We start from the raw sequence: 18,861 nt of genomic DNA, 5'->3' as shown, positions 1-18,861 counted from the left end.
ACTGTGCATCTCTACGGGCTCATTATCACACACTAACCTGCAGACCTCCAGCTCAGAGTCGTCAGAGCAGAGCCGTGATATGTCTCCATTCATGCCGCAGTGTGTCTGTGGTGTGGGAACTGACATGTCCCCACTGCCTGACCCCTTCTCCTGGTATCTCTTGGTGATGAGCTCCTCAGCGTCCTCTGCCAATGAGGAGCTACCTGAGCTGCAAGACTTGTAGCTCTTCTCCTTATCTCTGCTCTGCTCCTCCTTCGATGATAGTTGGCCTTCTCTCTTCGAGGCTCTGCTGCTGTGCCGCTTCTTAAGGCCTCCGCTGTCCTCCACTGATGGCTGGTTCTCCTTCCCCTCATCCGAGCCCACCGACTGCAGCTCCATGATCTCTGTTTTGTCTTCCCCTCCTCTACCCCCATTCGTCACTTCTATTTCTCGGCTGCTTCCACTGCGGCGGCGCACTCTTCGGGCCTTCTCTTTGCTCCAGCTACGGGACTTGCGCCACTCCTCATCGTCTGAGGTGGAGTCGGACTGGGGAGCCTCCGTGCAGCGGAGGCGAGGTGGGAGCTCTCTCCGGCTCTTGGAGGAGCGCTCCCTCTTTTCCCCGCGCTCACTGCGGTCAGAGCTGGCGCTGCGGTCGGTCTGCTCCTGTTTGGCGTTGGTTTCCACGCAGTCGATGGTGGTGCAGCTGCTCCTCTTGCGGCGGTGGCGGCGCTTCACCTGCTTCTTCTGGGACTGAGCTGATGAGCCCAGAGCTGTGCCGGTGACTGTCATCACGGAGGTGTGTGTGTGCTTGTCGTGTGTGTGCAACTCAGAGGCATCCTCCTCTACAAGGGTCGGCTGGGCAGAACTGAACACACACACACACACACACACACAAACACAGAGATGGAGATGTGTAAAAATAAATTGAAATGAGATGAAGATGACATGAACGTGACAACAATAATGAAATAGAAACTTAATCCCGATTATAAAGAAATACTTAAAGGGTCAGTTCATCCAAGTTTTGAGCAATCTGTATCTGAAGTTTTTGAATTCAACTTTACCCAATGAGAGTGAATTGGCTTTTTTGGTGGTTTTCCCATTTTGGAAATATCACATTTAAAAAACAGTATGTATGTCCCTGTTTCTCTTGAAATTCCACCAACCTCATCTCTATAGAGTGCCATTGTTTCTAAGCAGCATAAACCAAATTACATTCAAATATTTTGCAATGAAGTCAAGGAAATAATAAAAACTAAATCTGTATAGTATATCAAGTATATTTCATATAGTTTTGTAATTCTGAATCAACATTTGCCTTGGGCTCCTGTGCTTGATCCAAACTTGTGACATTTATTTTGTATATATTACTCGTATCAGATATTTTGTTATTTTGTCATTGAAATCTGCATATTGTGTTTCACAGAAAGAATGGCGATGACACGTTCCTGTGGGAGAGAGAAAAACAGCCAAAAGTGGAGGAGATGCGGCTCTACGGGTTGTGGAAACATTAAATCTAAATTCAGCATATTAATGCAAAAAACATCAACTGTTCCTAGAAACTCCCACCAGCTTCCGTGTCAACTGACTTTCATGTTGGCGGGAAAGATTTGTTATTCTCTACTGATTGATGAGGGAAAATGACATGATGAGACATGATGTAGAACTGAAAAATGAAGAGAAAACAAATGTAAGCCTGTTTATCAAACTAGGTAATAGAATGTGGAATGATTTGAGCATACAAATGTGACATATGGACATCCACTCACTCCCACACATCATATGTGTCCATACTGCCATCAAACACAGCATCCTCCCAGCTTTGAGCCTGTCAGCATGACGACCTCACCACCAGTGGACATAACAAGCTGAAGGATCCTGTTTCTTCCTCTCATTGATTTCGCTATGGGAGCACCATTGGATTTCACCATCCATTTTAATTTTGTTAATGCCCTTGGGGTGCGGCAGTGCATGCTAATTGAATCTCCCACTCAGTGGAGAAGAAGCCTTAAACTGTGCATGTTAATATCACTGAGAGAGAACTGTGGCTGCAGTGCAGATGTTGCAGAGATTCTGGGGATGTTGCAGGGATCTTGCACTTTCTGCTAAGGTTACTGTAATTCTGACTCATACTGAAAGAGACAGTTGTCTCACCTGCATATGTCCTGAGAAGACGGGGTGATTGAGTTTCTTGAGGCTGTCGTTGGTCCTGTTGTAGAGTTGCTGGCCTGGAAAAACAAACAGACTCAAATCAGCTTCCATGCTGAGGAGTGCAACAACGATTATTATTGATGATGAATCATTTACAATCAACTAAGAGCTGCATTAATATAATTTTTGACCATCAGGTGGCCATCATGTTAGCAGAAAAAAATGCCCATGTCCACACGTATGGCAGCCACAAAGGAACACTGGGATTAGTTTTTGAGTCCAATGTTCACAGTTTTTTGCTCCAGTTTGACCTCCACCACCACCTGAGAAACACATCTGTTTTGAAATTCAATAGTTGTTGATTTTGTGTCTGTACTCAGGAGTTTAAAGCATTATGGGTGTCTCGTGGGTCACACGACAGTGTGTGCTTGAAGCAACACTTCAGGCATTTGCACATCACACTGCTCGGCTAACAGTTGCTCTTGTACACTCTGAACTGTGACCTTGATATCGGCCTATTTACGCTCTCTGATGCTCAGCGGTTACCTTGGAGATGTTGCTGGATCGACTCCCTGAGCGCCCAGGGGCCTTCCTCCCCTGTGAGGAGAAGGAGAGACAGAAAATCATTACAGAGCACAGAGAAGCATGTGATGCTTTAATGGTACCTCAGAGGTGTGAAGAGCAGAACATGGTATATGACAAGACATTAAGACAATATTTAAACAATATTTGTGGGATATTTTCTATTCGAGGAGCAACTGTGACATATGCAATTTTACTACAGCCATGTCAAAATAGGAGCTTGTTCATCTCACTGCTGCAGAGCTGCAGACAGGGTCCACACTTAACCTGTCAATCAAGAGGTTACCGCTGTTTTTGGGTGGTTAAATAAAATAATATCAGGTTCTGGAAGCCCAAGCTGATGTCTTCAAATGTCTTGTTTTGAAGCTTAAACAAGAAAATAATTCCCATTTTTCAGTTTCTGTCAGTCCACCAATAGACTGATTGTTTCTGCCCTCATCTGCTGTCAGTTTAATTTTTTTCAAAGATTTCCACGTCTGAAACTGTACAAAACAACGTTTCAATCTAGATTGTCAACTGTAACTTTTCCTGCAAAAACTCCAGAATCTAAGTGAAATGTGAGATTGTAGGGACATTTCCCTCAAGTGTTGTGTTGTGAAAGTAGCTAAAGATGAAGACTGGTCAAGCTTAATGCTTTAAACGAAAAATAAAAACACAAACATTATAACGAAACAAAGCGTTCTCCACTATTCAGTGTTGGCTTGTTCTGTGTTGACTGGCTAAAGTCCAGCGTCAGGAGTCACGCGTTGTCATGTGTCCTTGTTATTTCATTGGGACACCGGCTAAAGCCAGACAATCCAATTACCTGGCTGTCCTGCTGAGTTGTGTGCTGCTCTGCAATGTGTCTCTATTTAAAGCAAACTAATAGCACTTTTTCTAGAACTTGGTAGAGCGCTGATTGCTTGAACTCAACTGGTGGACCTTGAAGTCAACTCTCAGACATCTGTGGCCTCATTCACTGCCTGCAGCGTCTTACACAAGCTTCAGGAACCAGCAGTCAGCGCTGCGTAGGAGTTGCAACGTGTTAACGCTGGTAAACCACCACGGACAAAAAATATCTTCCCTGGTATGTGAATCATGTGTGTTCCAAGTTATTTTCCAGACAAAAAAAAACACTCATAAACCAGGTCAGCTTACAGGTGTGGATATGTGAGATTTTATAGCATTATATCAGTTTAAATAACTATATAATGCATTTGTTAGGAAATCAATCGGTAACACTTTATAATGACTCATCTATAGCCAATTAAACTTTGGTTTCTAGTTATTTCACCGTAAAAAAAACACATGAAATGATGAACCACAGGCCAAATGAAAGGCCATCCAAATAATGTTTATCGATTATATATAAAGTATTTATCAAACAACCGTGGCTACTTTACAACACACAGTTGCTTAATAAATGGATTAGAAAGCATTTCGTGTTTGTTAAAATTAAATCAAGTTTAACTATAAATATACCATTTATTAGTGATGGTTATAATAAAGTGTTACCAAGCAATTAAACAATTATTGATGGGTACAAGCCAACAGAAATGATCACTTTTGGGTGATCTGCAGAGTAAACAAGTACCCAAATTGCCATAAAATTTATATCAAAAATTGTCCATAAAACTTTTATATACCAAGAGATTTTAAAGGGATACTTTGGCAAAATCTCTTTGAGGAGCCAAGTCTGTATCAGTCTAGTTCAGCATGTCTCTGTGTTCACATGAGGTAATCACTTGGCATTTTCAAATGTGAAATAAATTGGTGCAGGCTGAGAATTTCTATTCTGTGTTTTGGCCCTAAAACATGTGAAGCTCTTCGTATCTGAACAGTCAATGTTGGCTTCACATTTAATTTCTTGTAGGTTGGGAAAACTATAGTTAGACACAACCTGATTTATGTAACAAATACTGATTTTCTTTTTAGAGAAATAGTTTATTTGTACTGTCCTCATGTCATCTTACCCTACATCACCACTTTCATACGCAGTCACACTGTCAGCAGCCAGGTGCATTATGGGAATAAATTAGTCTGGTCCAAGGCAGTGACAACACACACCTCTAACCTCAGTGGTCTTTACTGTGAGTATGTGCTGGATCCTGAGTGAGCTATGTGTGAAAATTAGTCCCTAGTGCGCACACACACACACACACACACGCCACAGGGACAGGCAGGATAACCTGCCAACTGGCTGGTGCGGGAGTGAGTGGGCAGTGGAAAATGAACTGAAGGATAAAATAGAGTGAAAGTTTAAGAGCTACATATAGAGATATTGATAGTATATATTCACAGGAGGAAAGCTAAATTGAAAAGGATTGTTTTTCATTCAGTCTTCCTATTTCAAATACATTTAATAAAAAAACAAACCCAGAAACACCATTGTTCTTCCCCCGATGCTTTCTGACTTCTCGTCCTGCCTGAGGCCAAAAAGATCTTTAGAAACAGCTCGCACATCAATCTCAGACTAACCTTCAACCTCTCATTATATTTCACACTGTTCCTGCCTGAATAATAGTTTTGCTTTTGTTGATTCTTTTAACTATTATAGATATGTGTATGCATATTCATACATATAAGGATGTGATATATTGGTGACTCCTTAGAGACTTTGTATATCTTAAAAAAAGAGTAATGGTGTACTTGCTGTATGCAACATATCCAATATGTCTTAATTTACCATAATGTTCTACCACTTTGATGTCTTCCTCTGTTCCTTTATTATATTATCATTATTATTATTATTATTATTATTATCATTATTATTATTATTACTATCATTATTATTATTGTTGTTGTTATTATTATTATTATTACTAATAGTGTGTGTCTCCTGTTAACATTAGAAACAAACAACAAGAACATAACAGGTCCAGACAAATACCTTAATTAGAAAAAAATGCCACACAACATGTGGATGTTGTGCAGAACAGGGACTATTTTCAGCCCTGACGTAATGCGTGTATTTACATCAGCAGTACATCGTTTGTAGGATTGACTCAAAATAAACTACATTGCTCATGTACTGTTCATCATAGTGACACAATGGTTTGGCTCACTGTGGACGCAATCAAAGGCACAAAAGAGTAAGATACATATATATATATATATATATATATATACCTAAACTATTTTAATACGTGTCTGTTTATAACTGATATATAGTAGAGGTCTGTTTATGAAATCTTAGTGTTTATATATACATAGTATGTACAGTATGATACTCAAGGTTTAGCAGAACGTAATCACTTTAAGCTTTGTACCTAGTCATGTATATATATATATATATATATATATATATATATATATATATATATATATATATGTATGTGTGTATATATATATATATATATATATATATATATATGTATGTGTATATATATATATATATATACATATATACACACATGGACACAGTAGTGAGGACACTGTGTAAATCAGGGAAATAAATAAGAGAGACTATGACAAGTAGAAGACTGCATCGTCTAAGCTGATCAAAGGATTTGCTGATAGCCAGGTTTAAATCAGTAGTCCCGCCTGGAGTCAAAGCAACCTCCTCTGGGTGTTAGAGGAGATGGACACATGTACTGGGTGGATGGCACATGTTTGTGATGTTTGGCAGCTAAAAAAAAACAGAACGGATTACTTCTTGATTATGAGTCATTAAACAGATTTTCTGCCAGTAAATCACATATCATCACTGAACACGCCGAGCGTATGGTTTAGTAAAATGAAAATTAAATGCTTTAATTATGAGACCAACAACTGTGTGTGTGTGTGTGTGTGTGTGTGTGTGTGTGTGTGTGTGCTCTTCAGGTCACCTCTGAGAGGATATAGATGTTTGTGCCACTTCTCATTATTCTCAGTTATATGGTGCATTCGAGTGTTTCTGTAAAGCTCTAGATGTTGAGAACCTGAGTGGAAGCTGTCAAAAACCACTGCATTCAGCAAAGCTGTCTGAGAATATAGCTTGACAAACAATTCAATGCAATATTGTGTTAGATGAAAGTTGAGAAGACTGCTATTGATCCCCTCAAAGACTGAGGAGAAAGGAGAAATTGCTCGTCTTGTAAGCTTATAAGATAGTTACCTCTACAAATCCCCTGGATTTTATTCACATTGTGTTAAAACCACCACTTTAAAGTTGTTGATGGAAGGCAACTTTGACAGAATCCGGCTGGCTATTTCTCCAGTTTCCAGTCTTTGTGCCACACACTTAAATGTTATTTTTGTCAAATGTAAAAACATAAAGCAGCCAAAAGAGAGAGAGAGAGAGAAAGAGAGACAAAAATCCTGTTTGCTTGGAAGTCTTAGAACAGCAAACCCAACAAGCTAGATGATTTCTTCCCTATGACACCTCCAAGACAGAATGGACATTTTGCATGTATAATGTTTGCTTAGCAATGGCAAACCAAAATGATTGCTGACTTGAAATCATCTGGAGGAGAGCCACAAAGTTAGCCATTAGCTGTTTGCAGCCAGTGGGCGGCAGGGTACTGCTGTGTGTTTGGCTAAGCTAACAGCTAACAGAGCTAGTAAACAGCTAATGGTGCTAATAGCTTCAAGCTTACTGAGCAACTGCAGTTTAATGTGACAAAGTAAGTAGTTTACAGTACATAAATATTCTGAAAATATTCAAGTAAGATCAATTTAGAAGCAAAAGTTATCTGAGTGCAAATGCTCACAACAACTAACTTACAAACAGCTGTAGATGCTACATAGGTAAACAGAGAGGAGCAAGAGGAAAACACACACACGGCAGACTGATCAACAGCTGCAAATAATATGCTTCATTGGTCTGTAGCATCTGTATCATCATCGCTCAGATTATCCAAAAAATGTCTTACCCAGTTTTCAATATCAAGTTAGACTCCCCGTTATTTACCTTCGATGCAACATTTTGAGTTTCCGGAACTAAAAGCTTGACATGTAAAACCAAAGGAAGAACTAAAATAAAGTCACAACAAAGCAATACCAACTTTCAACAGCCATGGAGGAACATTTTCAAAATCATTTCACACAAAAAGAGCAGTAAGACACAGCAGTCCTTCATGCCGGAGCCTCATAAAAGCCTAAATAGTTACAGTTGAAGCTACAGTTCAGTAGTTAATAAGGTAGTAAACAAAGAGCTGACTCAGAGATAACATCCTAATGTCACCTACCTGAGTGTCTGCTGCTCTACCGACACTCTCACTCTGATGCACAGCAGATACTTTAGTGAGTCTATGTGAGGACATGTGCATGTTTCTGCAGAGGGGATTAACTGATGTAGCGTGGACTGAGGGCTATATTTTGGTTCTCTACTCTGGCTCAGGATCAGAAAACACCTACAGCCACATTTAGACAACCGACCATGAAGCTGCAGCTGCACCGTTTATTTTCAGTCACGACATGTTTAAAGGAATCTCAGCTTAGAAGGATCTTATCACTCGGTTTCAAATCAAACGCACATCTATATAACATAAAATATTTGTGTTTGTGCTCTTGTGGTTTCTCTGTAGCAACCTGAACAAACTACACAATCACCATCAGCAGATTCTGTCTGACTCTTTCTTGTTCCATCCTGATTGGTCCATGTAAATCTATGACATCATCTTTTTTGAACACAGCTTCGCCCACCTCAAAACAGTGAGAGGAGCACTTCTTCCTCATGTCAAAAAAAGAATACAATGGAACAGCCAGTGCTGTTCTGACTGCAGCAGACGACAGTCTGTATCTTAAGGCCTTTAAGGATAAAAGCCAAAGCATTTACAATAGTCAAATGTATATAAATATATATACTTGATGAATATATTTCTCTAATGTTCAGAAGAACCTTTAAAGCTTTGAGATGTAGATCAGATGGACGATTAAAGGGCCACACCAGTGTGATTGTAAGTCAGCTCTTAATCTGTAAATCATGTAAATGTTACTATTCAAGCAACCACAACAGTAAAATCCTGCTTTTTAATGCATGAGTAACAATAATCTAATGATATAATAGTGTAATGGTGGTACATTTTGCTGATCATAATAGCATACTCTAACTTAAGGTTCAGGATCTTAGCACTTCCTCTGCCAATGCCCCTCTCAGTCAATCAACGTAAGCAAACACTAAAGTATTCACAACTGTAGTTACAGAGCACTCCAGTCTTGTCAAGCATTTTGTAGCATAGCATTTTACAAACTGAGGTGAAAATTACAAGACATTCACACCATCGAGGCTGTTCACTTGTTAGTCAAGCAACTCAGTGACAGCTGAGTAGGTTAACTGAGAATACTGCTCCACTCATGATTTCATAAAACAAATGCATTTGGAGAGGAGAAGACATACATGTACCAAACTCAGAGAACTGCAGGCACAGACAGATTCTGCTAGATATTAGGTGTTTGTAGTTGACTATTTATTTGAAATCTGAAATTCCTTTGGAATCTGCATGTTGGGAATGGTTGTCATGTAACTTTAAGAGAGATAAATGCAGACTTGATGATCACTGTGCTCACTGTGAGATGCTTTTGCATGTTCTGCTTAAATGTTCATCTTTGTTACATTTATATAAACTGTAAAGACTTGAGCATTCAGTTTTTCTTCTTATTATGTTAATGTAGCACTGACTACCATAGAGATGATCTACACAGCAGAAGTGCACAGAGAGCTGATGGCCTCATTAAAACATTATGACAGTGTAATCAGCAGGCATTTATCTCAGTCTACTGACCGTACAAGGTTATCATGTGTAGAAAACTGAATTCTGCTGTGAAGCCAAAAACAGTCCTGCTGCACAAGAAGTTTGCATGTTAAATTTGCAGTCTGTGGGTTTCCGAATGGCCTTATTGTCAAAATGTTCACCATGTAACCCACTTCCTCCTTGTTTCATGCAGGGTCTTTTCTTCCTAAACAGACTTGTAGCTAGTGATCCAGAGTTTAGTTCATGTTTCACTTCCCCCTCAGACCAGAGGTACATACCCAAATCCTAAAAATGTGACTACAGTAATGATGCATACGATGGCCATCAGTGTAAGCAGGTGTAGGCACTAATTCAGTTTACACCTAGATCTATACCTCCTGGGACGGTTCCTCCTTAACCATGAACAAAACTGTCAAATAAAAAAAATAATATGGCCTGTGCTCTCATGATGTCAGCTTCCTTAAATTAGAGAAACATTACAATATGTTTCTGTCAATCTGAGGATGTGTTGCAGAATTTGGAAGCAACTTTCATTGTCAGTTGTATTGCTCCTGATTTATTGCTTTAACTTAACTGGATAGTTTTGAAAACCTGACTATGTTTCTTGATTGAACGCTGTCAGAAGAGAGGCAATGTAAAAACTGAGAGAAAGAGAGAAAGATAGTAAACTTACAGTCAAGACTCATGCATGTCTTCTGAATACTGTAGGGCAATCACTAAATAGAGGGAAGTGAAACCACTTCATATTACACTTAAAAGACGTCACAAACTTAGAGGTTTCTGTTTCCGTTTTACAAATAGATAGATAGATAGTAGATAGATGAAGCTATTCGTGACAACTTAATAGTACAAATACCAGGGACGTAAATAACAAACACAAAATACTGAGGTTTACTCTTGTCCATGTCTGGAATTGAGGGACAAAATAAACATAAATTGAACAAGCAATCATCCACTAGCATTTGAGTTTGTAAACTATAAAGTTTTAATAAGAACCCTACTCTTAGGTTCATGTGTGTCTCTATTGACTGCATGTTTCTCTGCCTAACATCGAATCCCCCCGGCTGTCAGACGAAAAACACATTATAGTCTTAGGCATGTGATGTAACATGAGGCGATGTTCTAAGATGCAGAGCTGCAACGCTTAGATAATTAATCGTTTGTTATTTTTCAAGCAAAAATGTGAAACATTCCTTCATTTTCTTTGCAATTTATGATAGCAAATTATAAAATCTTTGGGTTTTGGACTGTCGATTGGACAATAGCAGCAATTTGATGACATTACTTGGGCTCTGGGAGATTGAGATTGTTGTTCTATAGACTAAACAATTATTTAATTAATAATTATAAATAAATGATTGTGAAAATCGTGAAAGTAATTGGGAGATTATGACAATAACTTTTAATAGCTAAATGCCAATAGCTGTAGCCTCAATGTGACATTTACTCTCAACTCAAAAGATGTAGCTGAAAATATCAAACCCCAAGTGAGGGAACAGTGATAAAAGGCTGCTGAGTGCATCCGTACTGTATGTGTGACTGAGTGAGTGAGTTGAAAAGATTGTCAGCTGATACTGTGGCTCAGGTACACACACGTCGCACACACACAGCACACACACAGCACACACACACGCACACACACAGAACTTCATCTTCAGTCTTCAACATGGAATGACCAAACGACTTCTACTTTCTTCTGATAACGCAAAGAGCATCTTCAGATTCCTAAATCTCAGTAATTTGACAAACTTTTGACCTTTAACTATAAAAAGATAAAACTAAATTAACCTATAGAGCTGTAGTCGGGCATTTACAGGCTTGAAAAACACAGTTAAGAGATCAGAAACTCACCTCGGTCTTGTCTTTGGAGCGAGTGGCGCTCTTACCGTTGCTGGCAGTCTCCCTGGCTGGGACCACAGTTATCTGTTGTATTGGCATGCTGGTGTTTCCAGGCAACGCTCCGTTGTTACTCCTACAGCATTCCCAGCACGCCGCGCCTTCCCGTCCTACGATCCGAGTCCTTGCGTGTGATCCACTGTCCCATCAACGAGCTGCTTTCAAGGAAAGAGGACACTGCTCCCGGATCGCTCTCCTGTATCAGTCCAATCTGGATCATAGAGGAGATGGAACGGGATCAGGTCACCGTGGCAACAGGAAGACAGCTCTGGAGATGGTGGGGTGTGAGGTCGTCATGACGACTGGCACTCAACAGTGCGCAACACCTCCTCCTCCCCCTCCTCCTGCACTGCCCTCCTGCTGAGAGAGAGACGGAGAGAGGAAGAGTTGAGATGGAGCTGAGCAGTAAACAAGGAGGCAGGGAAAATGTGTGTTGCAATGGCGTGTGTATGTGCGTGTGTGTGTGCGTGTCTTTCTTGAAGGGGCGGAGCCAGCACTTTGTCGTGCTCGCTGGGTAATAAGCATACGCTCCATGAGGATTAGGGCTTAGACTAACCTCAATCTCCTCCTCTGACCAATGGTGCTGTTAATAAGCTTATACAACTTGTGCACATGGACAGCAGTAGAACACACACACACACACCCACACACACACACACACAAATGACCTGGCTGTCGTCAGGGGACTCCCTGTTGAGAGACAATGTGTTGATAGACTCCGTCATATTAAAGGATTAAAGGCACATCGGTCAGCTGACCGGACGTGAAAATCAAATCATACACAAACCATATTGTGTTTTCACTTAACCTGTGTGTGTAGGTGTGTGTGTGTGCATGTGTGTGTTTGGGTGGTGAGGGTGTAATCCTCTCTCAAAATGGTCTCAAGCCATGAGGATTATGAATGATATATATTTGGAAAATGGGTGACTTCAGGTGATCACTGAAGAGTGGTGGTTAATTAAGGTGAAGAGGCAGTGGCTGTCCACTCTTACTCTGGTGGTGCGTTTCTCTTTTCTGAGCCAAGAAAACACTCAAGTAGCTCTACTTCCAAGATGCATGAGAAGTTTTCTTCATTTCACTTTTATGCTAGTTTATATGTTGTTACTATATTTTTAGATTGGATCCTGCACACCCTGTATATCATTGATCCTTGTCTGGTTTTATTATCCAAGGTGTGGCAATTATTACCTCAGTAAAGGAGGATGATTATTTGGTTGATTGGTTGGTTGGTCAGTCAGCAGGATTAAAAAAAAAAAAAAAAAAAGAATTACAAAACGGATTTCCACGAAACTTGGAAGGAGGATGGGTCTCGGACCAGAATAGACCCCATTAAAATTTGGGGCAGATCCTGGTAGTATTACCATTTTTTTCAAATTTTCTCAGAGAATAATGCATGTATCTTGATGAAAAAGAGACAGTGGTTGGTATCTATGAATGAGTATAATTTGTTGTGGATCCCAATAAAAATGAGGATCAATGGGGATCCTCAACTTTTTTGTTTTTTTATTCTGAGGTGTGGTCAAATGGTCACATTTATGCAACCATTAAGTTTAACAGTAAAACTGTATTATCCACTGAGTGGACGTGTACAAATTGTTTACCTCCCTGACTCTCTAGTTTAACTTGTTGACCCAGAGTGGGTGGGACGAAATACACCGTTAATATACTTATTGGAACATAATGCCCTGTGACCTCACGTAATCCCCAGCAAAGCTCCCACCACATTTACACTGGGTAAAGGTCTATTGATAATGATCACTCTGTGCCAGAGCCACAAAAACTGTAAATCTAAAAACTGCTGACAGATTCTCATCTGCATCTATTTGTAGTTCCACCTTGTCTCTTTACAAAGGAAGCACAATAGAAACTCTATTCAAAACTGTGGTTGAGCTCAAAGTGCTCTTAATCGCTTCTCTACTTTGATGTGTTGATTGTTCTTCAGTTGAACTGAAAGTAAACTGAACATATGTTTCATCAACAGAAATACCACCACTGACAATCTGACATTAACTCTGCTTGCTCATTCAGAGGTCAACTCCTTATCAGATGTGCCCACGACAAACTTTTCACACGTATACATACACCACTGTACAAGAATGCACACAAACATCACTGCAAAACCACTTACTTCCACTGGAAATGCGGAAGTCAGAGTGAACCCATTTTGTGGTCTGAGCACTCTTCCATTAACACTTGTGTACAACTAGTGTATGTTTTACATATTAATCTACAAAAGATGCATTTGTGTGAAGGTGCAGGCACCGATGATGAGTAGGGGGTTGTTTTAGGAAACAAATGGATGTTTTCCATTGCATCAGCACAGGTACCACAGCAAAGGAGCTCTTGGAAAGAAAAACAGAAAACCCTTTACCCTCCAGAGAAAGTTTCAGTTGCATGCTACACCATCTAGGTCAAATACTCCGTCTGAAAAAGCAACCTTAAATCTTAAAGAGTAGATATTCATACATTTAACATGGGGAGTTGATATTGGTAAACACACACACAGCCCACTGCACACACACCCACAGGGCCCATTAATAATTAGGGTTAATATGATCTCACTTGAACCTGAGAGGGGACGTGTCAGTCAGCTCTTCACAGCTCTTGCAAGTGTGCAAGTGTGTGACAAAGAGAGAGACACAACAGAGAGACACAGAGAGAGAGAGAGAGAGAGAGAGAGAGAGAGAGAGAGAGAGGGAGTGTATGTGTGTGTCAAGAAGCTGCTGTGCCAAGGTCAACACCTAAACACCCCAGTAACACTCTCTTGGTAAGTGCTTCATCCTAATTTTAATTCAGTGTGTGATTGGAAGGGGAGTCATCTTCGTGGGGCGACAGGTGATGTTACAGATGAGATGTTCACTGTTGACACAGATGTGGCAGCGGGTGTAGATGGCATCTCCACTGACAGAGCTGGAGGCGCTGATGATCATGTTCTCCCTCCTGGTTTTCGCCCTCTTCACACTTACTGGGATGATCAACGAGGAATGTGCACCCTCGAATGGTACGACTGCAAACACACACAAACACATCATCATGAAAATGTCTGTCTTTGTCCATTTAGTCACTGTGCAGACAAAAAGAATCATTAGTGTTGACTTATCATTTTAAACAGTGAACTTTGGATTTATAAAATCAACAACCTGACATGATTACCGCCACTTTCACATAATGTAGACTTTATAAAATTGGTGGACATTAAAACAGAAACATCTGACTGTATTGTAGTTTCCAGTTCATTGGGTAAATCTAGCCGTCTAATACAACAGTGCTGCAATAATATTATCTTTATTATAACTTCTTATCCTAAATATCATCATAAGTGTATAGCTTAGTATAAATTCTCATCCCAAATGTATCTCCTTTGAAATTTTACTCCTTTTTGCTTAAACATTACTTTTTATTTCTTTTATTTCTTGCTGTTGCCATGTGTTTTGATGCTGTACTTCAGTTCCAGTTTTACTATTTGTAAATTCTGTGCTTGTCTCTTACTGTATTCCTTAAATTAATAAACACATAAACATATGACAATATATGATAATAAATTCATTTATATAATATATAAATAAATGATTGCATTTTGAATCATATTGCAACACTGGCTCTGATTTGCATTTACATTTTATTATCAACCACTTGTCAGTTTTACCAGTTAGACAGATGTTAGAAAGGTGATTGATGCATATTAAATGTATACAGTTCAATACACAGTTCGACAGCACAATAAACTACAGCCTCCAATATGACTATAAAGTTCGATCAACGACTCTCTAAAAAAGTTTTAACTATGCATGTCCAATAAAACGGCAAATGAATGTAAAGTAAATACAGAACATTTTTCTGTTTAGGAATTTCCATTAATGACCAAACCCTAACAAAATCAGCAGAAGATTGTATCAGAATGATTATTAATTTTTCTGACTCACTGGCAACATAGAACCTGAACATTATCAGCTTCACCAAGGTGACGAAGGAATTTAATGCACACAAGTCGGGTATAAAATAAGTTGATGTTTGTTATGTTTTAGTATATAAAATAATCTTAACTCAAAAGGTATTTTTAACCAGAGCTTTTCACTCTATTTCATGCTCCTCAGAGAATAGAAATGGCTTTGTGCAGTTGAAAGCTCCAGAAAAAGCCAAGTTAATAGAAAAAAAAGTTTGAGTCAAGGACGTTTTATATTCATTCCTTTTATATATGATTTAGGCTCAGGCATGATTTATTTCAATACTTTACACTACTCTATACTTTAAAATATGTTGTTATTCCATGAGGCTCGGAAGAGCAAAACCAACTGGAAGCAAAGTTAATCAGATAATGTCTTCATCTGTCACTGATAATTATGTGCACTGGGGTGCAAAGTGCAAAGTAAGTGATCATTTTTCTCATTTCCAATCCATCAGAGCCAAAGACACAACCAGAGGGTGATGAGCGAATCGTCTGACACATTCATGACTAACAATGAAAAACTTTGGCAGGCAACAGCAAGCTCTTTTCCTACTGTTCAGTGCCTATTGAGGACACGTCAGCCAAAGCCTTGTGTGTGTATGTGTGTGTGTGTGTGTGTGTGTGTGTGTGTTATCAGTTACCAGAACAAAGTCTGAATCGTGACCTCTGAAAGTGTGTGTGTGTGTGTGTGTGTGTGTGTGTTAGTGTGCGTCTGTGTGTACAGGATCTAGTTTTATTTGCTTCCAGGATGAAGCACAAAGGAGTGGCTTGGATGGTACACTGTAAAAAAAAAGAAAAAAAGTCAATAAACAAACGTCTGCTTCAACATGCTGTTCAGAGAGTCTCTCACGCCTGCCTTCTTTGTTCTGTGAGAGAGTGTGTGTGTGTGTGTGTATGAAGACGCATAGAAGACCTTTTATTTTGATCGTCAGATCTGAAAATAGCAGCTCCTTTAACTGGTAAGTCTCAGAAAACACTCTTCTTCTTTCCTATTTTCTTGTCGTACCTCTGTTTGATTTGTTTAAACAAGAAATACATCAAACAAAAGCGATCGCTTGTATAAGTCTACAGCCCTGGAAACGCTTTACAAAATCTAGGTCAGAAACAAAAGGTATGCTGGCAAGAATTAGTTCTCAAATGATTTTCTCTGGCGTGAGATGTTGAGATCGGTTGTGCCAGGGATCAAAGGGTGAGGCTTGCATGACTAAAGAGATGTACAGCAGGAACAAGATGTGTGAATCACAGTCTCCACCTGTGGTTGTCATGAGTCCTACACTCTCATTGAAGTGCACGGTGCAACATGTATAATGCATGCTGATATATTCTTTCAAACCACATGTTCCCACCACAACTCCTGACCTGCTTTTACTGCGGTTCAGAACATTTTCATATATCTATTTTTAAAATGTGATCATGAAAAACATTTATGAGGAGATTCATAATGTGATCAGTTTATACACGAGGAAAAGATATTTCACCGAGGGTATTTTGGTGGAAGTTATGATTAGGGTTTAGAAAACAGTTTGATCATCAAACTGCTGAAAATTTCACACTGGATTCCAAAAAGTTTGCAAAAACTGTCTCCACTTTTTCTTTGATTTCAACATCGACTGTTTTATTTATGTGATTCCTGCTTCCAGATTCACCCATTCACCCACAATATGATGCATTTCTTAACTTTGTGATATTTGCAGATTTGACACCACAAATATCATGCAAACTAGACAGTCTATTCAAATGCTTCAGGTTGAAACATCTGTCCAGACCAGGTATAAATATTCTGCTTTGACACATTTTAGAACAAAGATTTCTGTTTTCATTTTTTTCAAGAGCACTGTAGGTTGAGTGAAGACCATGTGTCATTTTAAAATAATTACTGATAGAGGTAACAGTTGCAAATACTTTAACTATTTCCTGCCAGGTTAATAAAATTCTGTTCTGTCACTCTATTTTAACTAACAGGGCTATGGGGCCACCCTGTGGATGCAACATGCTACTGCACCTCAACCAGTTTACAAACAGTATAGCTATGAAAATGCTTATTTTCTTGTATGTAATGCAGACATGTTGTGTCTTATGCTGTGACAAATACATTAAATCTTTATCTAAGCTTGTGTGTAGCTTCACTCTGGATTACAATCATCTCAAGTTCAAATTTTATCCACACAGTTGATCCAAATCTCTGATCAGTGACACACAACTCCAATTTTGTTGAGTGGATGAAATGAAGAAAAAAAAAAAAAAAGTCCAGTCAGTCTAAGTATCATGCTACATGTAAAACAGCAGGTTTGTCCAGACATACAAGCAGGACACTGGTTTGGGAGTAGGTCTCCTAAACAGCTGATATCATTGGGACTCCACAGATCTCCTCCAGCGTGATTCAAGTCTCTGGAAGCCAAAAATTCCTAAAATAATTTCAAAAGATGTTATTAACACCCTTGACGTACTGTTGAGCTTCTTCATCCACTTGATATGGGTGCATGCTCATTCTTTTAGCTTAGCAGCTACAGTGAAGATTTCCGCCTTAAATACATTTGGGATCTTGGGGCTCCCAGAGACTTGAATTACGCCATATTAATGAATTAAGGAGTCATTTTATTTTAATTTTCTTTGGTGATTTCTGTATGTTTTAAAACAAGTCCCCAGGCTATGGAGCTCCAGAAAGGTTCTGTGGGAAACAAAACATTCCATCTGCATAGGGTTGAGAGGATAGTTACTGAATTTTTAATTTGGGGTGAATGTATCCTTTGCACAATGGCAAAATACCTGTCTATTATTTAATTCAGTAATTTGGCAGCAATATCAAATGTATTGTACTGTATGGTCAAATCTGTCAGTTGTCACTGTCTCTTATAGAAAGTAACTCATAAACATTAGAGATGATGATTTCCTCAAGTTTCCCTATTGTGCATTATGTTCTACCTTAATGTGAATGTGTGATATAATGTCGTGCTTTGTGTTGGACAGTTGTGTAGATGGACCTGCCTTTCACTGGCTTTGAGCTGACCTTCATCATCATCGCCTTCTTCATCTTCACGTTTTTCAGCTTGGCTTCAATCTGTATCCAACCAGAGGAAGCACCTGCAGGTACATACAGTCCTCCTCCACTGTCTGTCAGACGCACACACACACAAAGACAAATGTCAGCTTTTCTAAAGCTGCCCTCTGTGTGTCTGCTCTCTTTCAGAGAAAGACATCTATGAAGAGAGGAAGTCACGACCATCTAACAGAAAGCAAAGAGTGATAATCAAGCAAGCTGGACAGAAACCATAAAGGAAAAGTCAGAGATCTCTGTCTTGTACTGCTGGGATATCAATGTACTGAAAAGTTCTTTCAAATGATTCAAAATGAACTGAATACTTCATTTTTTATGAGTTTCATTCTATTAAAGAATGTCAATATGACATATAATGTTAAGAAAGGACATTTCAACATGCAGCTGGGGGGAGCCGAAGCAGTGACCTTCCAATTACTAGACGACCTGCTCTACCTACTGAGCTACACCCACTCCGTAACATGTCTGACAACAGATCAGCAGGTTCTAAGTTCAATTCCTGGCTAGCTCAATGGGAACTTGGTTTAGCCTGCACATCACTTCTTCTCTATATGCATTACATTTACACCTGAAAAGAGTCAAATGACAGATAAACAGTT

The 18,861-nt window shown here is 39.4% G+C and overlaps 1 protein-coding gene across 5 annotated transcripts in view; it reads right to left on the bottom strand.

The window, feature by feature from the left end:
* Positions 1-18,861, bottom strand: part of march1 (membrane-associated ring finger (C3HC4) 1) — a 33,699-nt gene that overhangs the window by 4,448 nt on the left and 10,390 nt on the right. For 3 of the 5 annotated variants that reach the window (XM_037096562.1, XM_037096598.1, XM_037096589.1), the window contains 5 exons: positions 18,215-18,318; positions 11,217-14,268; positions 2,677-2,727; positions 2,134-2,207; positions 38-844 (listed from right to left, as the gene is read on the bottom strand). In XM_037096562.1, the coding sequence (XP_036952457.1) occupies positions 38-844; positions 2,134-2,207; positions 2,677-2,727; positions 11,217-11,303 (1,019 nt within the window). In that variant the 5' untranslated portion in view covers positions 11,304-14,268; positions 18,215-18,318. The remainder of the gene's footprint in view (positions 1-37; positions 845-2,133; positions 2,208-2,676; positions 2,728-11,216; positions 14,269-18,214; positions 18,319-18,861) is intronic. The other 2 variants (XM_037096571.1, XM_037096580.1) reach the window with 2 other exon arrangements.

This window comes from Acanthopagrus latus, chromosome 1, assembly GCF_904848185.1.
Source record: "Acanthopagrus latus isolate v.2019 chromosome 1, fAcaLat1.1, whole genome shotgun sequence".
Classification (NCBI taxonomy): Eukaryota; Metazoa; Chordata; class Actinopteri; order Spariformes; family Sparidae; genus Acanthopagrus; species Acanthopagrus latus.
This window is presented reverse-complemented; position numbering and strand designations above follow the sequence as displayed.